General features: G+C 41.7%; 1 protein-coding gene and 1 long non-coding RNA gene across 6 annotated transcripts; one reads left to right on the forward strand and one right to left on the reverse strand.

Moving 5' to 3' along the window:
* The first annotated feature begins 1,204 nt into the window (after positions 1-1,204).
* On the forward strand, positions 1,205-26,098 carry SC5D (sterol-C5-desaturase). 5 transcript variants are annotated; one of them, XM_055548409.1, is made up of 7 exons: positions 1,205-1,359; positions 7,428-7,644; positions 8,408-8,540; positions 10,631-10,731; positions 11,075-11,203; positions 25,868-25,941; positions 26,056-26,098. In XM_055548409.1, exons 2-7 carry the CDS (start codon positions 7,435-7,437, stop codon positions 26,081-26,083), a joined length of 675 nt encoding a protein of 224 aa, XP_055404384.1. In that variant the 5' UTR covers positions 1,205-1,359; positions 7,428-7,434; the 3' UTR covers positions 26,084-26,098. The 5 variants fall into 5 exon arrangements, with proteins under 5 accessions (XP_055404384.1, XP_055404382.1, XP_055404385.1 ...); XM_055548407.1 differs by lacking the exon at positions 26,056-26,098 and having other exon boundaries at positions 25,868-25,987; XM_055548410.1 differs by lacking the exons at positions 25,868-25,941; positions 26,056-26,098 and adding an exon at positions 12,821-13,199.
* Positions 21,831-23,662, reverse strand: LOC129628848 (uncharacterized). The gene is made up of 3 exons (XR_008702923.1): positions 23,342-23,662; positions 22,631-22,655; positions 21,831-22,319 (listed from the first exon to the last, which is right to left on the reverse strand). It is a non-coding gene; the product is annotated as an uncharacterized LOC129628848 (long non-coding RNA).
* Positions 26,099-27,622: the final 1,524 nt, after the last annotated feature.

Below are 27,622 nucleotides of genomic sequence, written 5' to 3' on the forward strand. Positions count from 1 at the left end.
TGGGAAAAACCATAGCCTTGACTAGACAGACCTTTGTTGGCAAAGTAATGTCTTTGCTTTTCAATATGCTATCTAGGTTGGTCATAACTTTTCTTCCAAGGAGCAAGCGTCTTTTAATTTCATGGCTGCAGTCATTATCTGCAGTCATTTTGGATATGCAGAGTACATCATGCTAAATGCCAGGCTAACTGAAGCACAAGCTGGAATCAAGACTGCCAGGAGAAATATCAATAACCTCAGATATGCAGATGATACCACCCTTATAACAGAAAGCGAAGAAGAACCAAAGAGCCTCTTGATGAAAGAGGAGAGTGAAAAAATTGGCTTAAAACTCAACATTAAGATAACTAAGATCATGCCATCTGGTTCCATCACTTCGTGGCAAATAGATGGGGAAACAATGGAAACAATGACAGACTATTTTCTTGGGTGACTGCAACCATGAAATTAAGAGACGCTTGCTCCTTGGAATAAAAGCTATGACCAACCTAGACAGCATATTAAAAAGCAAAGACATTACTTTCCCAACAAAGGTCCGTCTAGTCAAAGCTAGTTTTTCCAGTAGTCATGCATGGATGTAAGAGTTGGACTCTAAAAAAAGCTGAGCACGGAAGAATTGATACCTCTGTTGAAGAAGACTCCTGAGAGTCCCTTGGACTGCACGGAGATCCAACCAGTCCATCCTAAAGGAAATCCGTCCTGAATGTTCATTGGAAGGACTGATAATTAAGTTGAAATTTCAATACTTTGGCCACCTGTTGTGAAGAACTGACTCATTGGAAAAGACCCTGATGCTGGGAAAAACTGAAGGCGGGAGGAGGAGATCACAAAGGATAAGATGGTTAGATAGCATCACCCACTGGATGGACATGAGTTTAAACAAGCTCCGGGAGGTGGTGATGGACAGGGCAGACCATGGGGTCGGACACAACTGGGCGGTGGACTGAACTGAACTGAAACCTGCTTCCTACAAGACTGCGTTACACACGTCAGCGCCCGTGAGAAAGCAAAAAACAAACAAAAATCCAATCTAAAACCCCACGCTCTGCCACCTTAGTACCTAAATCGGGTCCCGCCTCCCTTCAGCCGGAGAGGGGCGAAAGGGGCGTGTCGGAGCGCGCGGCGCCCACTTGACCGCTGAGAGCCGCCGTCAGCCAAGTCGCGCGATCTGCCGTCATATCAGCTTATGTCGCTAGCCTCTGGTTGGCTGGCGGCGCCGGCCGCCCCGAGCGTGAGGTTAAGCTACGCCCTTCCCGACTTCGGCTGCTTGGTTGACCGCGGCGCTCCACTAGCTGGAACTGCGTGAGTCCCGGACGAACCAAGTCGGCAGCTGGGCAGCGGGCGGCCGATTCTTTCTAGGTAAGGATGACACGGGGGCTGAGAAAGGAGGCCGAATACACCTGAGCGGGATGCGTGAGGAGAGGAAGAAAGGGGGGGATGGGGGAGTGAGGTAGAGAGACTTCACCTCCGGCAAGACCCAGGAGGTGAAGTTGAGAGCGTGTCTGTCCCTCCCCTTCCTCCCCCATCCCACTGGCGTTTGTTGACTGCTTCCTGGACGTAAGGCCCTGGGCAGGAGCTGGGGCTCTGTCTGCGAAATTTGGCTCAAGGACTCCTGCGCTGACCATTGGCAGGGACGAGCAGGTAGCTGGGTGGGGGGCTGTGATGGGGCGAGTGCAGGGCGCAGGGCACGCGCGCTGGCCGGGGGCTGGCGGGAGGCGAGTTGCGGCCAGAGACCTCCAGGTTAGGGGCCTCTGCCTGGCCAGAGCGCGTATTTCAGGGCACGAGGAGGCTTGGACGTGAAAGAAACAAAACATGAGAATGGACCTGAAGAAAATGAAATGTTTGATGTTGGCTATTGCGAAAATCTATTACAAGGCAAGTTAGTCCACTGAACGCTAGTAAAGCGTTTTGCGACGAATTTCTTTGTGTTCTTGGGTTGTTTTTTTTTTTTTTTTTCCCCTTCATGAGGCAAAGGCATTAGGCTGAAGAACTGGTGATTATTTATGCAAGCCCCAGTTATTGTCGTGTAATTAAGATGGCTATAGAGACCCTGGCTTTAGGGGTATTAACACTTTAAAATTATATGCAAAAGTATGTGAGCTTGTAAGTTCACTGAGAATTTAAAAATTTAAGGAGCAGAAGAGATAATGATGAAGAAGCAGTAGAACTTGGTTAAAGTCCGTGGATTTTGCAACCAGCCTGAGGGTGATTGAATCCCAGCCCCAGGATTTGTTTACTTCATCACTCTGGGAATTTTGTGTCCAGATTTCATACAAGGATAATGCTAAGCTATGCTAAGTCACTTCAGTCGTGTCCGACTCTGGGGTAATGCTAGTACCTAACTTTTAGGGTGTATCTTGAAAGGGTTAAATGAGTTAATATTTACAGTACCTCATATATAGTAAATGTTGATATTAGAAATGAGCAATTTTTTAAATCAAATAACACTTTTTTCTGCCTTAGGTTAGAGTAATTTTGACTCAGCTGTGCTTCCTGTAACAGTAGTAATAATAGCGCCTGTTTGTTGAGGAGGTTCCACATGTTAGATAACGCCACACCCTATGCTTCATCTCTAAATCTTAGAACAGTTCTGTAACCTAACCTAGATATGCTTTCTCCATTTCATAGATGTGGGTTTGAATATAAACTTCAAAATTGAATTGCAGTTTTGAGATCATAATTGTTAGTGATTTAAAACTTTTTTTGTTCAGCTCAGTTCAGTCACTCAGTTGTGTCTGACTCTTTGCGACCCCATGAACCACAGCATGCCAGGCCTCCCTGTCCATCACCAACTCCCGGAGTCCACCCAAACCCATGTCCATTGAGTCGGTGATGCCATCCAACTATCTCATCCTCTTTCATCCCCTTCTCCTCTTGCCCTCAATCTTTCCCAGAATCAGGGTCTTTTCAAATGAGCCAGCTCTTTGCATCAGGTGGCCAAAGTATTGGAGTTTCAGCTTCAACATCAGTCCTACCAGTGAACACCCAGGACTGATTTCCTTTAAGATAGACTGGTCGGGTCTCCTTGCAGTCCAAGGGACTCTCAAGAGTCTTCTGCAACACCATAGTTCAAAAGCATCAATTCTTCAGCACTCAGCTTTCTTTATAGTCCAAGTCTCACATCCGTACATGACCACTGGAAAAACCATAGCCTTGACTAGACGGACCTTTGTTGACAAAGTAATGTCTCTGCTTTTCAATATGCTGTCTAGGTTGGTCATAACTTTCTTCCAGGGAGGAAGCATCTTTTAATTTTATGGCTGCGATCACCATCTGCAGTGATTTTGGAGCCCCAAAAAATAAAGTCAGCCACTCTTTCCACTGTTTCCCTATCTATTTGCCATGAAGTGATAGGACTGGATGCCATGATCTTTGTTTTCTGAATGTTGAGCTTTAAGCCAACTTTTTCACTCTCCTCTTTCACTTTCATCAAGAGGCTCTTTAGTTCTTCTTCACTTTCTGCCATAAGGGTGGTGTCATCTGCATATCTGAGGTTATTGATATTTCTCCCAGCAATCTTGTGCTTGTGCTTCCTCCAGCCCAGTGTTTCTCATGATGTACTCTGCATAGAAGTTAAATAAACAGGGTGACAATTTACAGCCTTAACGTACTGCTTGTCAGAAATTACAGCAATATATTTGTGAGTACCTATTTACTACAACCCACACATTCTGGAAACACTTTAAAACAGGTTTCATCTCACAGTATCTCAGCTGCCTCCAGATGGTCTGAGGTACATTTCCTCCTTCCCTCTAGGCACTGGTTTACTATCACGGCAGTTACATACAGGGAATATTCAAATCAATACAACTCACATGGTCTTCAGTTAAGAGTTTTTTTTAATAGGTAGGGACTGAGAGCTTATTAAAGTTTTTACTTACATTGGATATTAAAAGTTAAATAAAAAACAAAGTTAAAGAACGCTCATGGTTAATGTTTGAGTTATTTTTGGCTACACGATACTGTTCCAGATACTATACTAAGTCCCCTACATAAGAACCTTCAAATTTTGAACTTTCAAAGATGTGAACATCCATTCCGCCAGTGTCAGTGAAATTGCAGCCTCGCCTCTGTCTCCTGTTGCTGACAGTCCTTCAGCTCTTCCCTCTCCCTCCTCCTCTCTCCTGCTGCCCCTTCCTCTCGTCAGTAAGGCTTCTTGCCTGTTCACTTGATGCCAGCCCCTGTCTGTATGCCAGCTATGTACTGTACTACTGTGCCTTTCAAGGTATTGTATGGTAAAATTTAAAATGTTTTATTTTTTGTTTGTTTTTTGTATATTCTTTCTGTGAAAAGCATTATAAACCTATTACAGAACAGTACCATGTAGCCGACTGTGTTACTGGATACTTGGGCTGACGTTGTTGGACTTAGGAACAGAACTTATTCCTATGTAGGGGACTTACTGTATATGGAATTATGGCTGTTTGGCATTATAGGTAATATGCAAGACTGGTTCACCAACTCCTGCCAACCTGTAAAATGTGTGTGTGCGTGTATGCTAATTTGCTTTAGTCATGTCCGACTCTGTGCAACCCTATGGACTTAGCCTGCCGGGCTCCTCTGTCCATAGGATGCTCCAGGCAAGAATACTGGCGTGGTATTCTTCTCCACGCCAGTATTTCTGGTATTTACTTCTGGTATTTCTGGTATTTCCTTCTCCAGGTGATGTTCCCAGCCCAGAGATCAAACCGAGGTCTCCTGCATTGCAGGCAGTTTCTTTATCGTCTGAGCCACCAGGGAACTAGCCTTTAGTGGTATAGCAATATTCTTTTCAGTTGTTAGGTTCTTCTTAAATGTTTGTTTCAGATATCACTTAATGTACTTGACCTGCTGCTCTGTCCTAATTTATGGCTTCAGCAACTAGGCTCCTTTTGATCTTCAGATTCATGTTTGCGTGTAGTCTGCTGCTTTTATCCAGGAGTCCAGATGAGCCACAGCAATTAGACTTAAGATCCAAACTGAACCCATCATTCCTCATACCCCAAAAGTTCCTGTTGCACCCAAATATGCTAGCTCCACAATATTCCCTATTGGGATAACCTCATCATCCATTCAGGCAAGGTAAAAATCTCACAATCATCTTAGATTTTTTTTAACTGATGTATAGTTGATTTACAAAATTTTATTAGTTTCTGATGATAGGTTTTCTTATTTTTCTCCATTATGGTTTATAACAGGATATTGAATATGTTCCCTGTGCTATATAGTAGGACTTGTTGTTTATTCTTTCTGTATAATAGTTTGCATTATACTTCTAAGTCTCTGATGAATATGTCTATTCTCACAACTGTTGTCTGAGGTCAGGCAATCATCCTCCCTAGGTTAGTGTACCACACTAGTTAGGAGCAACCAGTCTCCCTGCATCTCATCAGTACATCACATTCCTAACGCAACAGTTTTTCTAAAATATGGGTCTGTTTATACTTCTTTCCTCATCAAAAGTCTTTCGTGTCTCCTCCGTCATGTGTGAGGGAAAGTTCAAATTCCTTAGCGGGGCACCAGATCCAATAGTAAAAGCAGTCTGATACCAGTTTCCTTTTACCAGGTTCATCTTCCACCGTTTTTTTCCCTCTGCTTCACCCTTGTCACGCTCTTAAGCATCCACCTTGCCATGTCCCATGAGCTGTGAATGTACCATGGCCTTTCCATGCCTTTGCAGTTGTTATTTCTAATTGAAATAATTATCCCCCCCACCCTTTTTTTCCCCTGGTAATGTCCTTCAAAGCCCAAATCAAAGTACTTCACTGTACAGCCTTCTGTTGTAAGAGGAGATAGTTCTGTTGTCTTTTCTAATTTCGTACAGTTTGCATATATGTACCTTTTTTGTAGGGCTTCTGGGTAGCCCTGTGGTAAAGAATCCACCTCCCAATGCAGGATATGCAGGTTCAATCCCTGGGTTGGGAAGATCCCCTGGAGAAGGAAATGGCAACCCACTCCAGGATTCTTGCCTGGGAAATCCCATGGACAGAGGAGCTGCAGGCTGCAGTCCATGGGGTCCCGAAGGAGTGGGACACAACTTAGCAACTAAACAATAACCTTTATTGTAGCACTTGAATCGATAGAACTATTCCTTCCTATAGCTGCCTTATTTTGAAGATGGATTTAGACTGAATCTTTTTAATCTTTGTATGCTCATCACCTGGTGTAGTTTGAGTGAATTAACAATATATGATGAAGGATAAATGTCAATTGATTATAAATTTTCTTCCATGTCAATGTGAGAAAAAATGCTTACAACTCATATCACAAACAAGGGGCTAAATGCCCTAATAAATAAAGAACTTCTAGAATTTGATTTTAAGAGACTGGAAACTCAATGGCAATTTTCAGACTTATTTTTCTTATTGTTGCTGTTGTTCAAAAGTTTTAGTTATAGATGAGGGCTGTTTAGAATACTGGGCACATTTCTCACTACCAACAGTGCAGTGAAGAATGAGAAAATAGATTGTCAGTGACGGAGTCAGTGATCAGCCCACAAAAGCTGACTGTGAATTTGCTGAACAGTATATGCAGGATCATGAATGTAGACTCAACTTAAGTTTTTCAAAGTTTAAGCATCTGGAACTGGAGCTGGCATACTTTCCTTTCAGAGGGCTAGATAATAACCATTTGTGAGCATGCTGTGTCTGTTACAGTGACTCAGCCTTGACTTTGTAGTATAGAGAAGCAGCTATAGACAATATAATAGACACATGTGGACATAGCTGTGTTTCAACAAAGCTTCTTTACAGAAACAGGCACTGGATTCAGGCCCTGTGGGACCACAGTTTGCCAACCCCTGAGTGCTGGGAAGCCGGCAGCGGGGGTGGGGGGAATAAATGTATTCTAGTTTTCAGTGTCAAGAATACATCTTTTGTTCCATCAGTGAGAGTTCCGGTCAGTCACAAAAATAGTCTCTGACTTTTATGCTTGTGGTCACAACATAGATCCCTTTTAGGGAATTGACCTGAAGTCTCAGCACTGAAGCAAAAGTCTCTGAAATCTGAATCCTTTTAGGAGAAAGATGCCACTGAAACTTGTAGCGGAAGGAGAAGGCCATTTACCTAAATACCTTTACTATTTGCATTTTAACTATTACCCTGTCCTCTGGCAATAGGATATAGTGGAAGCAAACACTCAGATGCATTTAGATCTGGGCTTAACACCAGCCAGCCATCAGCCTGGCCTTGGAGAAGAAGTTTTGTGGGCCCGTTTCTCTCACTGAGCTTTGGAGTCCCCACGTATAAAATGAAGAGACTGGGCCCTCAGAGATGACATTGAAGACCCCTTCTGCTCTAATGATGGCATTTACAGGATTGTAGTAGCAGCAGACTTGTACTTCATATGCTTACCAAGGCAGGAACCTCACATATAGTTGTTCTGAAAAAGTTTTGCTTTGAGAAATGTCGACATGGGGAAGTAATTGTTGTTACCTGTTTATCCTTTAGGGCTAAGATGGATCTTGTACTCAGTATTGCAGATTATTATTTTTTTACACCGTACATATATCCAGCCACATGGCCAGAGGACAACATCTTCCGACAAGCTATCACTCTCCTGATTGTAACAAATCTCGGTGCTTTTATACTGTATTTCTTCTTTGCAACACTGAGTTATTATTTTGTCTATGATCATTTATTAATGAAACACCCACAATTTTTAAAGGTAGGTGGTTTTCTTATCTATTGTTTAATTACTATTACAGTAAAAATAGCAATGTGATGTATCAATATTTGTGAGATTTTCAGATTAAACTGGTTATAACATTTAGAGTTTCTAAAACCAGCTCCAAATGGGATATTTTTGGAAGAACTAGTCCTCTCTCTCCTTTCCTTAATTTAAACATATAAATAGACTGTACCTTTTTTTTTTAACTGGAAGCCTGGTCTTGCTAGACACATAGACAAGAATTTCTTTGCTAATAGTGATGAATAAATAAATGTATACATTTGTGTAATTGTTTTAATATTAAACTTTCACAAGCTGAAATATGCTTTTACTATGTATATAGTTTTTGACTAGATAATCCAATCTCAGCAGATATAGACCTGTTTAGTGACTTTTCTGTTCCAGTTAGTTGTATTTGTCAGTCACTGCAAAGAGTTGGGGGGGAAATGTAGAAAGGGTTGGGGATGGAAGTTAATTATGAAATAAAGTATTATTCTTTAAATAGAAATTTGGAATAGAGATTTTGTAAGAAGGGGAAAAGAAGTTTTAGAATTTAAAATATTTGTTGCATTTGCTTCCTGCAAAAGGAATGTTTTTTTTTACACACCCCTGCCCAAACAATAATATTTTAGTAGAAGCGGTTTGGAGGTAAGTGCCTTCATATAAAAGAGACGTTCAAAATCCAATCTGGAACAATTGTGTGCTAGTTTTGTTTAACATGGATTCTGTGCTTTGTAAGTATTGGAAACTTCATTTTCAGAATCAAGTCTCTCGAGAGATTACGCATTCTGTCCAGTCAATGCCATGGATGAGCATCCCCACGGTTTTACTGTTCCTGCTAGAGGTGAGAGGTTACAGCAGACTCTATGACGGCATAGGCGAGTTTCCATATGGTGAGTTTCCATATATGGTGTAAGAGTTTCCGTATATAGTGTAAACGTCAGGCACAGATGGGTTTCTTGAAAGAGTCACATCTGCCCCTTCTTTTCTTCAAAATAATTAAAAATTCTTCAGTTTGTTTTTATGTGTGTATGCTTAGTTGCTTCAGTCGTGTCTGACTCTTTGCGACCATATCGGCTGTAGCCCACCAGGCTTCTCTGTCCATGGGTTTCTCCAGGCAAGAATACTGGAGTGGATTGCTATGCCCTCCTCCAGGGGATCTTCCCAACCTAGGGATCTAACCCATGTCTCTTACATTTCCTGCATTGGCAGGCAGGTTCCCATTAGTGCCACCTGGGAAGCCCAGTTTGTTTTTAGTATTCTACTTTAATTCGTTCATGTCCTGCCACATATGTGCATTTCTTTAATTTCATCTCAACTTTAAAGTCTTTCTTGTAGATGAGATTGTGCCCAGGAGAAATTGGCATCATCAGAGCTAGAGCCTTGAATTTGTTTCCTATTACCTATATTGAATTCAAGAATTGCCCCCCAAAAAAGATAAATCTCAAGTGAGCGATCCTTATAAAAAAATCAGAAGACAAATTAAAAAAAAAATCCATCATCACTTATTTTTTTAAAAAAATCTATCATTATTTATATCACAAAATTGAAACCCTTGCTATGCATGCTGGCTTGGACTCTGATTTTTTTTTTTTTCTTGCCAATGTTTATGCCCATATTTTCATGCCAGTTAGTTTTAGAATTACATTGCACTTTATTTAAATGATCCATACGTTTAGCTCTTTAGATTGTTTCCTGTTTTTCTATTATAAACAGTGTTACAGTGACTAAAAGTTTTGTGAAATTCTGGAATTACTTCATCAAGGTACATTTCTAGTATCTAGTATTAGAAAGTAAGAATAATACAGAGTTAAAATTTGTTGTTCATATGTACCAGCTTTAGTTCTAAGCTTTTCACATGTCATCACTCCATCTTATTCTACATTAATCCTATGAGGTAGGTACTACTATATGCTCCTTTAGAGGTGAGTAAATTAAGTGTACAGAAGAGTTTCAGTAACTTGCTGAGCTCACTTGACAACTAAGGGGTGGATCTGGGACTGAAATCCAAGCTTCCTGGCATCAAGCACCCCTGCTCTCCTAGTAAAAGTTTAGTTTTCAAAGGAGGGAACAAAAGTCACACACCAGGGCGCTAAATTGGCTCAGCCTTGGAAGGTGGGCTGAGTTATGAATCAAAGTAAAAGGAGAGAGGTTTGAGTAAAGATACAGAGGCAGGACTCTGAAGATGTTGGGAGGATGCTAAGTGAACCAGGCTGGTTAGTACATGAGTAGATGAGGTTGGAAAGGTCAGAAGGAGTTGGGTTACAGAGTAAATGTTCATAATACCATGGCTTAAGGTAGTTCGTGGAAAATAAAATTCTAAGCAGAGGAGGTAAAATATGTAAAGATGTGTGTTACGAAGATTAATATGAAAGGAAAAACAAATAACATTATTCTCCAGCATTTAAATAATAAAGATACCATAGGAGTATACTCTTTCTGTTTCGTTAAGTATCTTCATAGTTTAAGAAATATTTTATGTAGGACACTTCAAGTTTTTATGAGAGGAAAATGAACAGATCCCAGAGTCAAGGGAAATGGAGGTTGTGATGTATTGAATTAACAAAGCAGATAGTTGGCAGTGTTTGGGTCTAGTATCCTGTTTTGTCTCCTTAGACGGACCTGTCAAAAGTAACCTCTGAACGAATTTATGGTTGCTGGGGGGGAAGGACAGATAGTTAGGCAGTTTGGGATCAACATATACACACTGCTATATTTAAAATGGATAACCAACAAGGACCTACTGTCTAGCACAGGGAACTCTGTTCAGTGTTATGTGGCAGCCTGGATGGGAGGGGAGTTTGGAGAAGAATGGATACTTGTGTATATATGGCTGAGTCCCTTCACTGCTCACCTGAAACTATCACATTGTTCATTGTCTATAACCCAATACAAAGTTAAAATATATTTTAAGCGGGGGAAGAAAGTAAACTGATCTTAGGAGCTGAATCTTGATTCTGCCATATCCTTTTGTCTCTTGTAGGCTGGTTTCAACTTGTTGCTAGTGTCTTGTCCTTTCTCTTCTTCACTGACATGCTGATCTACTGGATTCACAGAGGCCTTCATCATAAACTTGTATATAAGGTAATAAGCTTGACTCATTTGTAGAGGAAGAGAGAAAATACACATTCCAGCAGTGGATAACTATAAATCCTGTCTCGTTTTCAAGAATTTCCTCTAACTTATTAAATACCTAAGTAGCCTTAGTTATGATAGGTACCAGGTACATTTTGTTTGTATCCTTCTTTATGAATCTGCAAGGGCTGTGCTAAAAATCTTACTGTCTTGGGGATTTTCTAAAGTAATTTGCTAAATTCAACAGGATTTTTTCCAGATAGGTCCTTTCCCACACCATGAGCATGAAAAGCTAAGTAGAATGTTGCACTGGGTTAAGTCTGTGGCATTAACATGGTCTTTTCTTCTATAGCGCTTACACAAACCTCATCACATCTGGAAGATCCCAACTCCATTTGCAAGTCACGCTTTTCATCCTCTGGATGGCTTCCTTCAGAGTCTGCCTTACCACATATACCCTTTTATCTTCCCGTTACACAAGGTAGTTTATTTAAGCTTGTACATCTTGGTCAATATCTGGACAATTTCCATTCACGATGGTGATTTTCGTGTTCCCCAGCTCTTAAAGCCTTTTATTAATGGCTCAGCTCATCACACAGACCACCATATGCTCTTTGACTATAATTATGGACAGTATTTCACCTTGTGGGATAGAATTGGAGGCTCATTCAGAAATCCCTCCTCCTTTGAGGGGAATGGACCTCTTAATTATGTGAAGAAAATGGCAGAAGAAAAGCACAATAGCCATGGAGGAAATGGTTATAAAAATGAAAAATTATTCAATGGAGAGTGTACAAAGACTGAGTAGAGTATTTCCCAATTATTAAAAATTTTTAATCAAGGAAAAATAATTACATACGTTACCATGAGGAGGCATAGCAAGTGAACAGTATCATTTGAAAAATCAGTATTGTGGGTATAGCTGAGGAGTGCTCATAATGGTAGATCAAGGGAACATGCCATGTGTACCACGATTTTAACCTTGTGCTCCAAATACTGGATGTTGCTCTAAGGTACAAGTTGTGTCTTTCCAGCCAGCAGATCTGTAATTTGTATAGCCTCAACAGCAGTTTTTTTAAGATAGAGGATAGATTATTGAGGGGACTGGGCTATGTCCTTTTGCCTTAATTTGTGCATATTCATTAAAGTAAAATTCATTGTGCTTAATGATATCAAGACTAAACGGCATAACAAAGAAGTACTAATATGAAGATGATTCCTCGTATCAGGAATGATTAAGTATTTGGTACAGTAAGTTCCCTACGTAAAAACAAGTTCGGTTCTGAGAGCCAAGTTCGTCAGTCAAATTTGTTTCCAAGTCCAGCAAAGTTAGCTCATCTACCCAACCAGCACAATTGGCTATATGGTACTGTTCTGTAATAGATTTATAAGACTTTTCACACAAATAATACGTAAACACAAAAAATAAACATCTTTACTCGTACAGTACAGTACCTTGAAAAGTACAGTAATATAGTATAGCAGATGGCACATGGGCTGTCATCGAGTGAACAGGCGAGGAGAGTTACTAACTCAAGGAGGTGGGAGATGGAAGAGCTTCAGATCATCAGCTCTGAATAGGGGATACCAGCTGCATCACCACTGCTTTTATGTTTGCTTCAGACATCCTGGGCTTGAAGTAAACATACCATACTCTACAGCACTGTACAGTAAAGTACACAAAAGCACAGCCCCGTGTACAGGATGCACGCGTGTGACAACATACACTAGATATGTGAACTTACGTGATTGGACACGCGAGCGCATGTCCTCATCTTTGAAGGTTAGAAACGTGAAGGTTCGTGTGTAGGGGACTTACTGTGTTGGTATGATAACTTGTGCTTAGTTAAGTAGAAACACAGGTTTGCAAAAAAATCATAATGTATTATCAGCTCAGTAACCTGATTAATAGCAGGTGTTACAAGATTATTGTCTTTCCAAACATAGAAAACTTACTCTCTGGCGACATCATCAACTGTTACATTTTACTGATGAACAGATACATTGGAATTTTAGAAAACTTTAGTACTGCCATGATTTAATCCAGATCCGGGATTAAAAATTTTGGTCTTTATTGTTTTCAATTGTTATTTAATAGATGTAAAATGATGTGACTCTGAATATATGAAGAAAGGGAAATGTGAGGCCCAGGTAATATATTTAACGCTACTGGTGTTTTTAATTAAATTGATGCACTGCACTTTTGATATGTTTCAAACTTACAATCCTGTGATTTCTATAAAAGGAAATAATTGCCAAATGGTTTAGGCCTATCACTCAAGATTAGTTTAGAAATCTTATTTCAACACCCTCCTGTTTCTTTACTTCTTCCCACTCCCTCTGTGAAAAGTAACAGATAACTTTCATTAAGAAATGTCATGTGTTATAATATAAGCATGTTGGGAAAACATGGTTTGCAAAGGTATTGTGTAATCTATTTATGTAAACAATAAAAGTTGATTATGACTGTTATTAAAGTGTATCAGTTAAATATTATATAAGCATAAAATACTCTTTGTACAAATTTTATATCAATGTGAAACTTCAGAAGTGATGTGGATTGTCAAAACTTCTAGAATATCTCCAAATGCTTGCTATCAAGGGGAGAAAGAGAGAAGGGAGTGCCACTTTCTTTTTATATTTCATATCTTTTATTAGATTCTTTTAGCAAGACACCAATCATAAAATTGAATGCTTTGGATCCAGAAGAAAATGTTTGGTTTTTCCCCTTTCTGTTTAAGTTATTGTCACGGTGTTGCTTAAGCATCCCAGTGTACCATTTAGTATTTTGTAACTGGTCAGTGCATCTAAATGCTTTTCACTAATCCCCATGCTCCCTGTTTTCCTCTCTGCCTGAGGGAAAAAAAGGAATTAAGAAGAAGTAAACTTTGTTTCCCGAAATGATGAAAGCTAATATTTATTGAGCTTTTATTCTTAATCAGGTAAAAGTCCTTGATGTAAGGACACTGGAACCCAGCTGGTAACTTTCCTGAGGTTATTTCTGTTCTCATGTAAAGTCCAGCATGGGTGTTTCTGGTTGGTGAACAGATTTCCACAGTTATCTGAGACCCAGGCTCCTTCCATCTCTGGTCTCTGCTATTCTCCCGGTTTACAAAGTTTTCTCTGTTGAAGGAGCCAGCAGGGGAAGAGGGTAGAGTGCCCATGTTGCTTTGGATAAAACTTAATCATGTGGCCCATCTAACTGGAAAGGATTCTGGGAAATGTGTCCAGCTGTGTCCCTGGGGACAGGGTCACCAGTTGTTGACCAGCTAGCCATTTTGCCATGCCCATGTAATTTATTTTCCTCTTTTTGAGGATCCCAATAAAGGTATTGAGGGAATGAATGAGCTCAAAATTATTTCAGATTATCCATTCACTGGATGTCTTAGTGCTCTTAATTCCATAACTTCAATTATGAGTGTTAAAGTTTCCTCTAGATTCTTAATACTGTGTAGCTAATAGAAAAGAAAGAATATAATTTATGAGGGAAGTTTCCTCAAAGATCTTAGTAGTAAACTAGTCTCTGCCCTGCCTCCTCTCTCAAGTTCTAATCTTATTAAGCAGTGTTATGTTAAGTAATACAAACACTGTTTTTTGTGCACAGTCAGATGTTCAGAAATTGCTCAAGAAAGTGAGGATCTAAATTCCTTCCCACAGGAATGTCAAGTGAAAGACTTTAGAGGAATTCAGAAGTTGCTCATGGACATGAGAATTTAAATTCCTTCCCACATGAATATTAAGTGAGAGACTTGCCTTTGAAACTTTTTGTGGTTATAAGATAGAAAATCAACAGACTTCCTTGGTGGTCCAGTGGCTTAGACTCCACAATCCCAAAGCAGGGGACACAGATTTCAATCCCTGGTCAGGGAACTAGAGCCTACATGCCACAATCAAAGATCCTGCATATCACAACTAAGCCTAGGCCAGGCAAATGAATGAATAAGTGAATATTTTTTTTAAAAAGAAAAGGATCACATTTCCCCCTTTTATGGTAGGAATTGGAAAATAGATGGAGACAATATAGAGCACATTGCAAAACCTGAAGACATACCGAGTCATTGTCCTTGTCTCCTCGTCTCTGAATGCTGTCATTTCCCTGTTCCTCACTGCCCTTTATTGTGTGTGCGTTTTCTTTTCCTCTCTCATCTTCAAAAAGGCAAGGATAGACTGGCAGCGAATTATGAGTTCTGTTTTGGACATGCAGAGTTTACAGTGCAAGCAGATTATTTCAACAGAGATAACGCCTGAGAAGACAGAGATAGGGAGACAAAATAGAACAAAGGTTTGGAATAAATTCAGTGAGAAGAGAAGTTTGAGGCTATGAGGTTGCTAAGTAGAACATGACAAAGGGAAATCCGGAGAAACCAGTTTGAGGGGGAACGAGCTTCCTTTGTCTTCCTAGCTTCAAACTCAAAACACTTGAGTGGCAGTCTTATCAGCATTTACTGCTTTCTATCATCTGTAATTGTTCAGTCAGTTCAGTTCAGTCGCTCAGTCGTGTCCGACTCTTTGCGACCCCATGAATCGCAGCACGCCAGGCCTCCCTGTCCATCACCAACTCCCAGAGTTAACTCAAACTCACGTCCATCGAGTCGGTGATGCCATGCAGTCATCTCATCCTCTGTTGTCCCCTTCTCCTCCTGCCCTCAATCCCTCCCAGCATCAGAGTCTTTTCCAATGAGTCAGCTCTTCCCATGAGGTAGCCAAAGTACTGGAGTTTCAGCTTTAGCATCATTCCTTCTAAAGAACACCCAGGGCTAATCTCCTTTAGAATGGACTGGTTGGATCCCCTTGCAGTCCAAGGGACTCTCAAGAGTCTTCTCCAACACCACAGTTCAAAAGCATCAATTCTTCGGCACTCAGCTTTCTTCACAGTCCAACTCGCACATCCATACATGACCACTGGAAAAACCATAGCCTTGACTAGATGGACCTTTGTTGGCAAAGACATGTCTCTGCTTTTGAATATGCTATCTAGGTTGGTCAGAACTTTCCTTCCAAATAGCAAGCGTCTTTTAATTTCATGGCTGCAGTCACCATCTGCAGTGATTTTGGAGCCCAGAAAAATAAAGTCTGACACTGTTTCCACTGTTTCCCCATCTATTTCCCATGAAGTGATGGGACTGGATTGCATGATCTTCGTTTTCTGAATGTTGAACTTTAAGCCAGCTTTTTCACTCTTCTCTTTCACTTTCATCAAGAGGCTTTTTAGTTCCTCTTCACTTTCTGCCATAAGGGTAGTGTCATCTGCATATCTGAGGTTATTGATATTTCTCCCGGCAATCTTGATTCCAGCTTGTGCTTCTTCCAGCCCAACGTTTCTCATAATGTACTCTGCATAGAAGTTAAATAAGCAGGGTGACAATATACAGCCTCGATGTACTCCTTTTCCTATTTGGAACCAGTCTGTTGTCCCATGTCCAGTTCTAACTGTTGCTTCCTGACCTGCATATAGGTTTCTCAAGAGGCAGGTCAGGTGGTCTGGTATTCCCATCTCTTGAAGAATTTTCCACAGTTTATTGTGATCCACACAGTCAAAGGCTTTGGCATAGTCAATAAGGCAGAAATATATGTTTTTCTGGAACTGTCTTGCTTTTTCCATGATCCAGCAGATGTTGGCAATTTGATCTCTGGTTCCTCTGCCTTTTCTAAAACCAGCTTGAACATCTGGAAGTTCACGGTTCACGTACTGCTGAAGCCTGGCTTGGAGAATTTTGAGCATTACTTTACTAGCGTGTGAGATGAGTGCAATTATGCGGTAGTTGGAGCATTCTTTGGCTTTGCCTTTCTTTGGGATTGGAATGAAAACTGACCTTTTCCAGTCCTGTGGCCACTGCTGAGTTTTCCAAATTTGCTGGCATATTGAGTGCAGCACTTTCACAGCATCATCTTTCAGGATTTGAAAGAGCTCAACTGGAATTCTATCACCTCCACTAGCTTTGTTTGTAGTGATGCTTTCTAAGGCCCACTTGACTTCACATTCCAGGATCTCTGGCTCTAGGTCAGTGATCATACCATCGTGATTATCTGGGTTGTGAAGATCTTTTTTGTACAGTCCTTCTGTGTATTCTTGCTACCTCTTCTTAATATCTTCTGCTTCTGTTAGGTCCATATCATTTCTGTCCTTTATCGAGCCCATCTTTGCATGAAATGTTCCCTTGGTATCTCTAATTTTCTTGAAGAGATCTCTAGTCTTTCCCATTCTGTTGTTTTCCTCTATTTCTTTGCATTGATCACTGAGGAAGGCTTTCTTATCTCTTCTTGCTCTTCTTTGGAACTCTGCATTCAGATGCTTGTATCTTTCCTTTTCTCCTTTGCTTTTTGCTTCTCTTCTTTTCACAGCTATTTGTAAGGCCTCCCCAGACAGCCATTTTGCTTTTTTGCATTTCTTTTCCGTGGGGATGGTCTTGATCCCTGTCTCTTGTACAATGCCAAGAACCTCAGTCCATAGTTCATCAGGCACTCTTTATCTATCAGATCTAGTCCCTTAAATCTATTTCTCACTTCCACTGTATAATCATAAGGGATTTGATTTAGGTCATACCTGAATGGTCTAGTGGTTTTCCCTACTTTCTTCAATTTAAGTCTGAATTTGGCAATAAGGAGTTGCCACTGTCAGCTGAGCCACTCTCAGCTCCCGGTCTTGTTTTTGCTGACTGTATAGAGTTTCTCCATCTTTGGCTGCAAAGAATATAATCAGTCTGATTTCGTGTTGACCATCTGGTGATGTCCATGTGTAGAGTCTTCTCTTGTGTTGTTGGAAGAGGGTGTTTGCTATGACCAGTGCATTCTTTTGGCAAAACTCTGTTACCCTTTGCCCTAATTTATTCTAGACTCCACGTAGATTCTTACATAAAGTAGAAACCACGTGTGAATCATCCTTATATTAAATCATATGTCCTTATTGAATGCCCAAGACCTGGCTGAGGTTTGCTAAATACTTTGCTGAATGAATTAATAAAATGGTGGAAATGTCATCCTCTTCAATAATTAATGAACCCCTACTAGGTGCCAAACACGGCATTAGGTACAAATATTTAATCTGCAGGATCTTAAATGTTGATGTTTTAGCCAACCACTTATTTCTCATTTATTCATTAGCTGACATTTGGTGAGTGCCTTGCAGAAGTCAGGAGAAGTAGAAAGGAATCAAAAATGGTCCCCACATCAAGGATAAATTTGCTCCTTTCTTTCTCACTCAGTCATACCTTCCACTGGAAGCAAAACCCACCAGTACCCTGGATTCTGACCCTACATGAGTTAGTAATATGAATACCAATTAGGGGGTTGAATGACTCTGTGACATTACTACATAACTGTGTGCTCTGAATACAAGTAAAAGAAAAATTCCTCAAAATTATATTCCCTGATAGCTCAGTTGGTAAAGATTCTGCTTGCAATGCAGGAGACCCTGGTTCCATTCCTGGGTCGGGAAGATCCGCTAGAGAAGGAATAGGCTACCCACCCCAGATTCTTGGGCTTCTCTGGTGGCTCATCTGGTAAAGAATTGCCTGCAGTGAGGGAGACCTGGGTTTGATCCCTGGGTTGGGAAGATCCCCTGGAGAAGGGAAAGGCTACCCAGTCCAGTATTCTGGCCTGGAGAATTCCATGGACTGTATAGTCCATGGGGTTGCAAAGAGTTGGACATGACTGAGCAACCAAGAAGCAACAAACCTAGGAGGATATTAGCTTCAGCTAGAGTGTAATTCATCTCAGAGAAATTTTAATAGATGATCTGAGCTTCTGAGTTAAATAGTTTTGAGTCCTGTCTGCCATGTGCAGATTGTATGACCTTGGTTGATGAAAGCACTGCCTACCTAATACAATTAAACAAGTTAGAAACACTCAATTAAATGTTAGCAGAGCCTATTATTCATGTAAATTGTACTGAATGCCTCTTTCTGGGTTCGATGATTGTTGTCATACCTAGGATGACCTTTCACGTATTTTGCCTTCAGTCTTTCTCAGTTTAATTCAGATGCTTAATAGATAGAGGTTCTTCATTCTTCCTTTGTCAATTTTAATATACCATTTTCAAGAAAAAGAACCGACTTCTGACTTTGTTGGTTTTTCTCTATCATATCTCTATGATATGGATTGTCTTCCATATCATTAATTTCTGCCTCTTTTTATTCCCTTTTGTTGGTTTGGGGTTTATCTCTTTTTTGCCCCCTAACTTCTTAAAGTAAAAACTCATGTCATTGATTTTTTTTTTTCTTCTTCTTTGCAAATATAAACATTTAAAGCCACAAAATTCCATCTAAGGCCTGCTATGACTGTATCACACAAATTTCGAAAGGCTGTTTTCATTATTACTCAGTTCAAAGTATTTTCTGTTTTCAAGGAGATTGAGTAACGACTTTGTCAATACCTAGTACACAGCCCTTTAAATGCATTATCTAATTTAATTTTTGCCCGATTGGTACCATTCCCAGATGCCACCGGCCAGGCAGCTAGCTGGGTGGGGACATGACGCCACCTCCCAGCAGCCCAGCTACCTTAGAATCCCTTGAGCCTCCAGCTGCCCTGGGACTCAGCCCAGACCACCATGGGGCCCAGGACCTGGCCCCAACCACCAGCAAGCCGACACTAGCCCTAGGACCCAAACTCAACCATCAGTGAGTGGACACCATCACCAGAAGCCCCTGGGCCACAGCCTCCTCTCTCCCCCCCGCCCCCCACTCCCCCCACCAACAAGGAGTGGGCTGACATCAGCCCTGGGACCCTCGTGGCTCTGTCCAGCTTTGTTAGGCCCCAGTGTACTCACCAGTGGGGCACCAGTCCCAGGACTTCCTGGGCCCTAGCCCTGCCCAGCTGCAGCCAGCTCCAACCCCAGAACCCCAGGGCCCTGCTGCCAGAGGCTGGGATCTGGTTCCACCCACCAGGGGGTCAGTGCTAACCCTGTGTCCCCTTGGGCCCCAGTGGGTGGACACTAGCTCTGAGCCCCCACCACCCAGCAGCCAAAGACCCCAGGACCCAGTTCTGGACCCTTGATCTCACCCACTAGTGGGTGGGTACCAGCCTCAGGACCATGTGGGTCTTGCCCCACCCACCAGATACAGAACTATCATGGCACTGCAGCAGTCTTGTTAATTAAGAATCAGACCCACCCAACAGCAAACCAGCAACAAAAGTGGGATTCCTTCAGCTGTGCAGCCAGAGCCACCAGGATCTGGCCCTGCCCAGCAGAGACCAGCAGCCCAACCTGATCAGGGACCTGCTACACCTGCCAGCGTGCCTACAGTAGGCAGCCAGTCACAAGGGCAGAACCCACGCAGCCCACACAGAAGGCACCTTAAAGCACATAGCTCTGGTGACCAGAGGGCACAGCACTGCTGGACCCCACAGGACATTTCCTACAGATGTCACTTCTCCAAGATTGGGGAAATACAGCCCACCTACAAATAAAGCGGTGAATTAGGCAAAATGTGGTGAAGATAAATATGTAGCAAACAAAGGAACAAAAGAAACCCGCAGAAGAACTCGGTGAAGCAAAGGTAAGCAATCTACCTGATAGATACTAATCATAAAATGCTCAAAGAACTGGGGTGGCGGGGGGGAGATGAATGTATCAACAGGATGGAAGTTAGAAGTTTTTAACAAAAAGTTAGAAAATATAAAGAAGACCCAGACAGAACTGAACAATGAAGTGAAGTGAAGTCACTCAGTTGTATCCAGCTCTTTGCAACCCCATGGACTGTAGCCTACCAGGCTCCTCCGTCCATGGTGTTTTCCAGGCAAAAGTAGCGGAGTGGGGTGCCATTTCTTTCTCCAGGGGATCTTCCCAACCCAGGGATCAAACCCGAGTCTCCCACATTGTAGGCAGACGCTTTACCCTCTAAGCCACCAGGGAAGTTGCCGAACTGAACAATAACTGGAATTAAAAATACACTAAAAGGAGTGAACCCTAGATTAGATGATACAGAGGAATGGATCAGTGAACTGGAAGACAGACAAGTGAAAATCACTGAAGCTAAACATAAGGAAATAGAAATTTAAAACTTGAGGAAAGTCTAATACGAGAAAAGGACGACATCAAGTTTATGAACATTCACGTTATAGGGATCCAGAAGGAGAAGAAAGGGGCAGAGAATGTGTGTGTGTGTGTGTGTGTGTGTGTGTGTGTGTACACATATAACACCTTACTTGCCTCCTGAGAAATCTGTATGCAGGTAAATCTGTATGCAGGTCAAGAAGCAACAGTTAGAACTGGACATGGAACAACAGACTGGTTCCAAATTGGGAAAGGAGTATGTCAAGGCTATTGTCACCCTGCTTATTTAACTTATATGCAGAGTACATCGTGCGAAATGCTGGGCTGGAGGAAGCACAAGCTGGAATCAAGATTGCCGGGAGAAATATCAATAACCTCAGATATGCAGATGACATCACCCTTATGGCAGAAACTGAAGAAGAACTAAGCCTCTTGATGAAAGTGAAACAGGAGAGTGAAAAAGTTGGCTTAAAACTCAACATTCAAAAATGTTGATCATGGCATCCGGTCCAATCACTTCATGGTAAATAGATGGGGAAACAATGGAAACAGTGATAGACTATTTTCTTGGACTCCAAAATAACTGTGGATGGTGATGCAGCCATGAAATTAAAAGACACTTGCTCCTTGGAAGAAAAACTATGACCCATCTAGGTAGCATATTTAAAAACAGATATTACTTTGCCAGCAAAGGTCCATCTAGTCAAAGCTATGGTTTTTCCAGTAGTCATATATGGATGTGAGAGTTGGACTATCAAAAAAGCTGAGCACAAAAGAATTGATGCTTTTGAACTGTGATGTTGGAGAAGACTCTTGAGCATCCCTCGGACTGCAAGGAGGTCCAACCAGTCAATCCTAAAGAAAATCAGTCCTGAGTATTCATAGGAAGGACTGATGCTGAAACTCCAATACTTTTGCCACCTGATGCTAAGAACTGACTCATTGGAAAATACCCTGATGCTGGAAAAGATTGGAGATAGGAGAAGGGGATGACAGAGCATGAGAGGATTGGATGGCATCACTGACTCAATGGACATGAGAGTTTGAGTAAGCTCTGGGAGTTGGTGATGGACAGGGAAGCCTGGCGTGCTGCAGTCCATGGGGTCGCAAAGAGTTGGACATGACTGAGTGACTGAACTGAACTGGTACATAAAACTTATTCTTTAAAATTTTTTATTTATTTTATTTATTTTTGGCTGTGCTGGGTCCTCGTTGCTGGGTGAGGCTTTCTCCAGTTGCAGCGAGCAGGGGCTTCTCTAGTTACGGTGCTTGGACTGATTGAGGTGGCTTCTCTTGTTGTGGAGCATGGGTTCAAGGGCGTGCTGGCTGCAGTAGTTGTGCCTCGTGGGCTCTAGAGTACAAGCTCGGTGGGTGTGGTACACAGGACTAGTTGCCTCACAGCCTGTGGGACCTTACTTCCTGGACCAGGGATTGAACCATGTCCCGTGCATTGGCAGGTGGATTCTTAGCCACTGAATCACCAGGGAAGTCCCAGAGAACATATATTGAAGACTTCCCTCACCTGGGAAAGGAAACATCCAGGTCCAGGAAGCACAGAAAGTCCTACGCAGGATCACCCCAAAGAGGACCACATCAAGACACACTGTAATTAAAAGGGCAAAAAGTAAAGCTAAAGAGAAGATAGTATAAGCAGCGAAGGGGAAAGCAACAAGTTACAAACAAGGAAACACCCATAGGGCTATCAGCTGACTTTTCATCAGGAATTCTGGAGGCCACAAGGGAGTGGCAGGTTATATTTAAAGTGATAACAAGGAAAAACCTACAACCAATAATACTCTACTTGGCAAGGCTTTCAATCAGATTAGAAAGAGAGATCAAAGGTTTTATAGATAAGCAAAAGCAAAGAGGTCAGCACCACCAACCAGCTCTACAAGAAATGTTAAAGGGACTTACCTAAGTGGAAAATAAAAGGTCACATCTAGAAAATATCAAAAATACAAAAATGTAAATTATTGAATTTACACTGAGTCACACTGAGTTACACTCAGTCACACTGAGAGTTTGTAGGCTGGAATGATAACTTGGGTGAGAATGTTAAGAGAGAGACAAAATATCATAAACTGGATATTCAGATTCTCTCTAAAGCAACAATACTAGAGACATCACTCCAATTGTAAACTTTTTTGTGTGGTGCTGAAGTTGTAGAAAAAACAATGCCTTGATGTATTTATTGGGCAGTTATGCATAATTCTTACAAAATTCCATCATTTGAAGTCCCATCCTATAGGAAATTAAGGCATTTGCTCATCAGAGTTGATTAAGAGCTGGCCTGGGGAGTTTCCACCTTCTTTGAGGGGCTAGGTTTCCAGCTACTTGAGTCACAATTAGAAATTAGGTGCTGCTTCTCCTGTGTCCATAGCAGCACTATTCCCAATAGCCAGGACATGGTAGCAACCTAAATGTCCATCAACAGATGAATGGATGAAGAAGATGTGGTACCTACACTTGGTGGACTATTACTCAGCCATAAAAATGGATGAAACAATGATATTTACTGCAACATGGGTGGACCTAGAGATTATCATACTAAGTAAGTCAGATAAGACAGATAGCATATGATATAACTTATATGTGGAATCTAAAATATGACACAAATGAACTTACCTATGAAACAGGCAGACTCACAGACATAGAGAACATATATGGTTGCCAGCAGGGAGGGAGGGATGGAGTAGGAGTCTGGGGTTGGCAGATGCGAACTTGTATATATAGGATAGATAAATAACAAGGTCCCACTGTGTAGCACAGGGAATTATTGATATATTCAATATCCTGTGGTAAATCATAATGGAAAAAATATGAAAATGAATATATAACTGAATCATTTTGCTGTACAGAAAAAATTAAAGCAATGTGAATCAACTATACCTGATGCAAAAAGCTGACTCATTGGAACAGACCCTGATGCTGGGAAAGATTGAAGGCAAAAGGAAAAGGGGGCAGCAGAGAATGAGATGGTTGGATGGCATCACCAACTCAATGGACATGAATTTTAGCAAACTCCGTGAGATAGTGGAGGACAGAAGAGCCTGGAGTGCTGCAGTCCATGGGGTAGCAAAGAGTCAGACACAACTTAGCCTCTCCAAAACAACCAAAATAAATAAATAAAAATTCAAAAAATAAAATGGAATAGGGGGAAGACAAGAAAATTAGGTGCTTCTTGATAGAGAAACATGTAAGATGTAGGGCCCAACCTTAGAACTTGGTCAGGATGAAGAATGAGGAATCAAAGGGATATTCTCTTTGAAGGGAAGGATTTTCTCTCTTCCTCATCCTCTTTCTCAGCAATTCAGTCTTGCCACCATCAGGTAGGGTCAAGGAGGGAAGATTGCATGTCAGAGACAGTCTGGTTGTAGGTGCTGGAGTTCCAGAAGTTTAAGGAGTGCTTTGTGGTTCCTGTAAGTTTCAATATATGCATTTTATTTCAAAGTAAAGTTTCAAAGTATATTTGACTGTTTAAAAATGAATGAAGAACTCACTATTTTAGGGAGCGTGAAGGAAGGGCTCGGCAAGGAGAGACTGTCGGGGGAGTGTGTAATTTCCATAGTTCTGTTTTGCCACGGCACACATTCGAAATGGTGGAGCAGTGTCACACCTCGGTTACAGCTCAGAGTTTTATTCGGCAAACAAAGGATAGTACACCCTCAAGGCGAGGGCGGGCTGACCCCAAAGGAAAGGCCTCAATCCTCTTTTTATACATTTTGTCTCCTCCCTTCTGAGCCTGCCTTATGCAAATTGGGCTAGCCAAGAAGGGGGCATATTTGTTTCACCTAAAGTTCTCACTTCAGTCCACGGATTTTCTTTTGTTCCATTTTCACAGGCTTTTCTCTTTGTTTGTCTTTCAGCCACTGCCATCTTGGACTCCTTTTTCCTATTCTAACTACCTAACACATTTGAAGAGACCTGAGTGGAGAGAAAGAGAGAAATAGCAAAGTCAGGTGGTGTCTGGAGAAGAGTGTTCAGGGCAGGTCTTTAGTGTGACCTGAGCCTGGTAAGAGCTGACAAGTTTATGGAATTGCATGGGAGTTTATAAGGGCAGAGGTAAGGAAGTGAGGAGGCCAGAGGAGGGACAAGGTGCCTGCAGGTGGCCTGAAATTCAGAGGAGTGAGGACCAGGGCCTAAGAATGAAAGGAGAAAGAATCTGAGGTATAATGTTTGATGACAGCCCTGCAGCGTTGGATCAGTCTCAGAAGGAGAGAAATCTTCACACCACTGTCCTATCAGTAGTCAAACACCTGTGTCTTCATTTAGTCACTGAATAACCATGGTCATCTAACTTACCTGTCCAGGTCTTTGTTCCTCACTTGTCAAAGGAAGGGCCAAACTTTTAATCTCTTCTTTTTCTCGTGAAATGGTCTTCCATATTAGGCATTAAGTATATGAATGAATCTTGATAACTGTGCAAAACACAGAATATGGAAGTTAGTTACTGTCTCTCTGAAAGCCTGGACTAAATGCAAATATGATTTGGGGAGAATATTATTTATAACGGACTCTGGAATTGTGTCCTCGGTGGGTGTTTTCCCCCGTTTTGTTTGTGATTTTGTTGATTCTCCGGGCCGAGGCTGTGTAGTTTCTGCGATGTGACTGTAGGTGGAGCAATCACACTTTCCCTGTGCTGCCACAGAAAAAGCAGGAGCACCAGCCTTCATGTCCACACAGAGGACGCGCACGCCATCATAAAATCTTCCGACGAGAGGGCTCTGGAAAGCTCATCTACTCCCTCCTGTGTCTTGAGAAAATCTTGCTGCTCAGCCAGGCTGGCGACCATGTACCCTCCCTGCTTCTTTCCTTTTAACTGCCTTTAAAGCTCCACTGTTCCGTCCCTGGGCACGTATTTTAGAATCAACAATGAAATACACCAAACAGTGTAGGTTTATATATGAGTGAATAATAATAAATAGATATTATTTGTGTATATATTTACCCAACGTGTGCTGCTGGAGATCAGGGTGGTTCTCTACACTCTGATGGTTCAGGAAATGTCATCTCTGGATTCTTACCAAACATTTTCTTTATCTTAGGCAGATTTCTCAGTATTTGGGGTCCTGCTATAGACAGGGAAAACATCAAGCAAATATATATATTTATATACATTTAATTCAGGCAAATATATTTACAAAATGACAGGACCCGGACAGAAGCTGCATCCCTGTGGCCCCAGGAAGACCGCATCCCATCACCTGTTGCTCATCCAGAAGCAGGTACATGAAAAGATTTTTTTCAGTTATATGAAACTCGTATATATTAACCCTGAATGTTCATGGGAAGGACGGATGCTGAAGCTGGAGCTCTAATATTTTGACCACCTGATGCAGAGACCTGACTCATTGGAGAAGACTCTGATGCTGGGAAAGATTGCAGGCAAAAGGAGCAGGGGCAGAGGACAAGATGGCTGGATAGCATCACTGACTCAAAGGACATGAGTTTGAGCAAACTCCAGGAGATAGTGAAGGACAGGGAAGCCTGGCACGCTGCAGTTCATGGGGTCACAAACAGTCGGACACAACTTAGTGACTGAACAACAAAAGGTATCCTAGGAGTTTTTCTACAATGCTAATGTCTACATACCTAATCCTGTGTCTCCATTAGAAATCACAGTGATTCCCCTGCTTTGAAAAAATCACACTTAATCCAGCCACATTTAAGGACATATTAAATATTTTTTAAAATATTTATGTATTTGGCTGTGCTGGCTCTTAGTTGCAGCCTGCGGGATCTTTAGTTGTGGCTCAAGAACTCTTGGTTGCAGCATGTGGGTTCTAGTTTCCTGGCCAGGGATTAAACCTGGGCCACCTGCATTGGGAGGATGGAATCTGTGCCACTGGACCAGATATTTTTTAGGACCTAAATATTTTTTAAATATTTAAAGGACAATGTTGTCATGATCGCTATTAATCATAATGTTGCAAGTAGGTTACAGAGCGTATGTGCAAACCTCCCAGCAAGGGAAAGAAAGCCAGATGTTAGACACCTTCCCATTTAAACTCTCACCCACTTTTCTGCAGCAGAAGAGTAGCTCAGCTGCCTTTGGTGTTGCTGCCTCTTCCACCCCAGTTTTACACAAATGCTTAATTATTTTGCATGAACAGGTTGGTTTGGAAGCACAGTTTGATTCACAGATGGGAGAACACAAGGACCGTCTTCCTGAAGGGTTGTGGAAATTCTCAAATATGTAGGGATAATGCTATTATCATTTAGATAAACTTGTTCATTCAACTAGAACATAGCTGTGAGCACCTAATGCATACTGGGTGTTGGGCTAGGAGCTGGGAGAAAACAATGAACAATTAAACATGAATATCAAAAAGGTGTAGTGAATATTTTCATAGGAAATGTGCAGAAATCAGCAGGACCTAACCTGGGGGTGAGGACAGCTCTCTTGAAGGATGCTATTCTTGACCAGAGGCCTGAAGGTGACATATGAGTGGCCCATTAGAGGAGGACTCCAAGTAGAAAGAATTGATACAGGGAAGTTAAGAGTTGAAAGAGCATGGACCATGAGAGACAGTGAAGGTCTTAGTAGGGCTGGAATGTAGAATTCCAGAAGGAGACTGGAAAGAGGCTGAGGCTGGAGTGCCAGGTAAGACCAAATCCTCTGGAGCAGGGGTAGGGGTGGGCTTTTTAAAATTTTATCAGCAAAGAGGTTTGGTTTTATCCTAAAAGTAAAGGAACATAGGGATGAGTGCATTCAGTGAAGTGACAGATCTGTGTGTGACAAAATGCTATGCTGCCTGCTGTGTGAATGAATGGGCGGCGGGGAGATACAGATTTGAAAGCAGCATATAGATGCTCATAAAAGCCATGAAAGAGGTGGCCCAGAGAGTGGGTGCTGAGTCAGAAATAGCCAAGGACAGAATCCTGAAGGATATTTGAAGGACAAGT

Source organism: Bubalus kerabau, chromosome 15 (genome assembly GCF_029407905.1).
Source record: "Bubalus kerabau isolate K-KA32 ecotype Philippines breed swamp buffalo chromosome 15, PCC_UOA_SB_1v2, whole genome shotgun sequence".
NCBI classification, from domain to species: domain Eukaryota; kingdom Metazoa; phylum Chordata; class Mammalia; order Artiodactyla; family Bovidae; genus Bubalus; species Bubalus kerabau.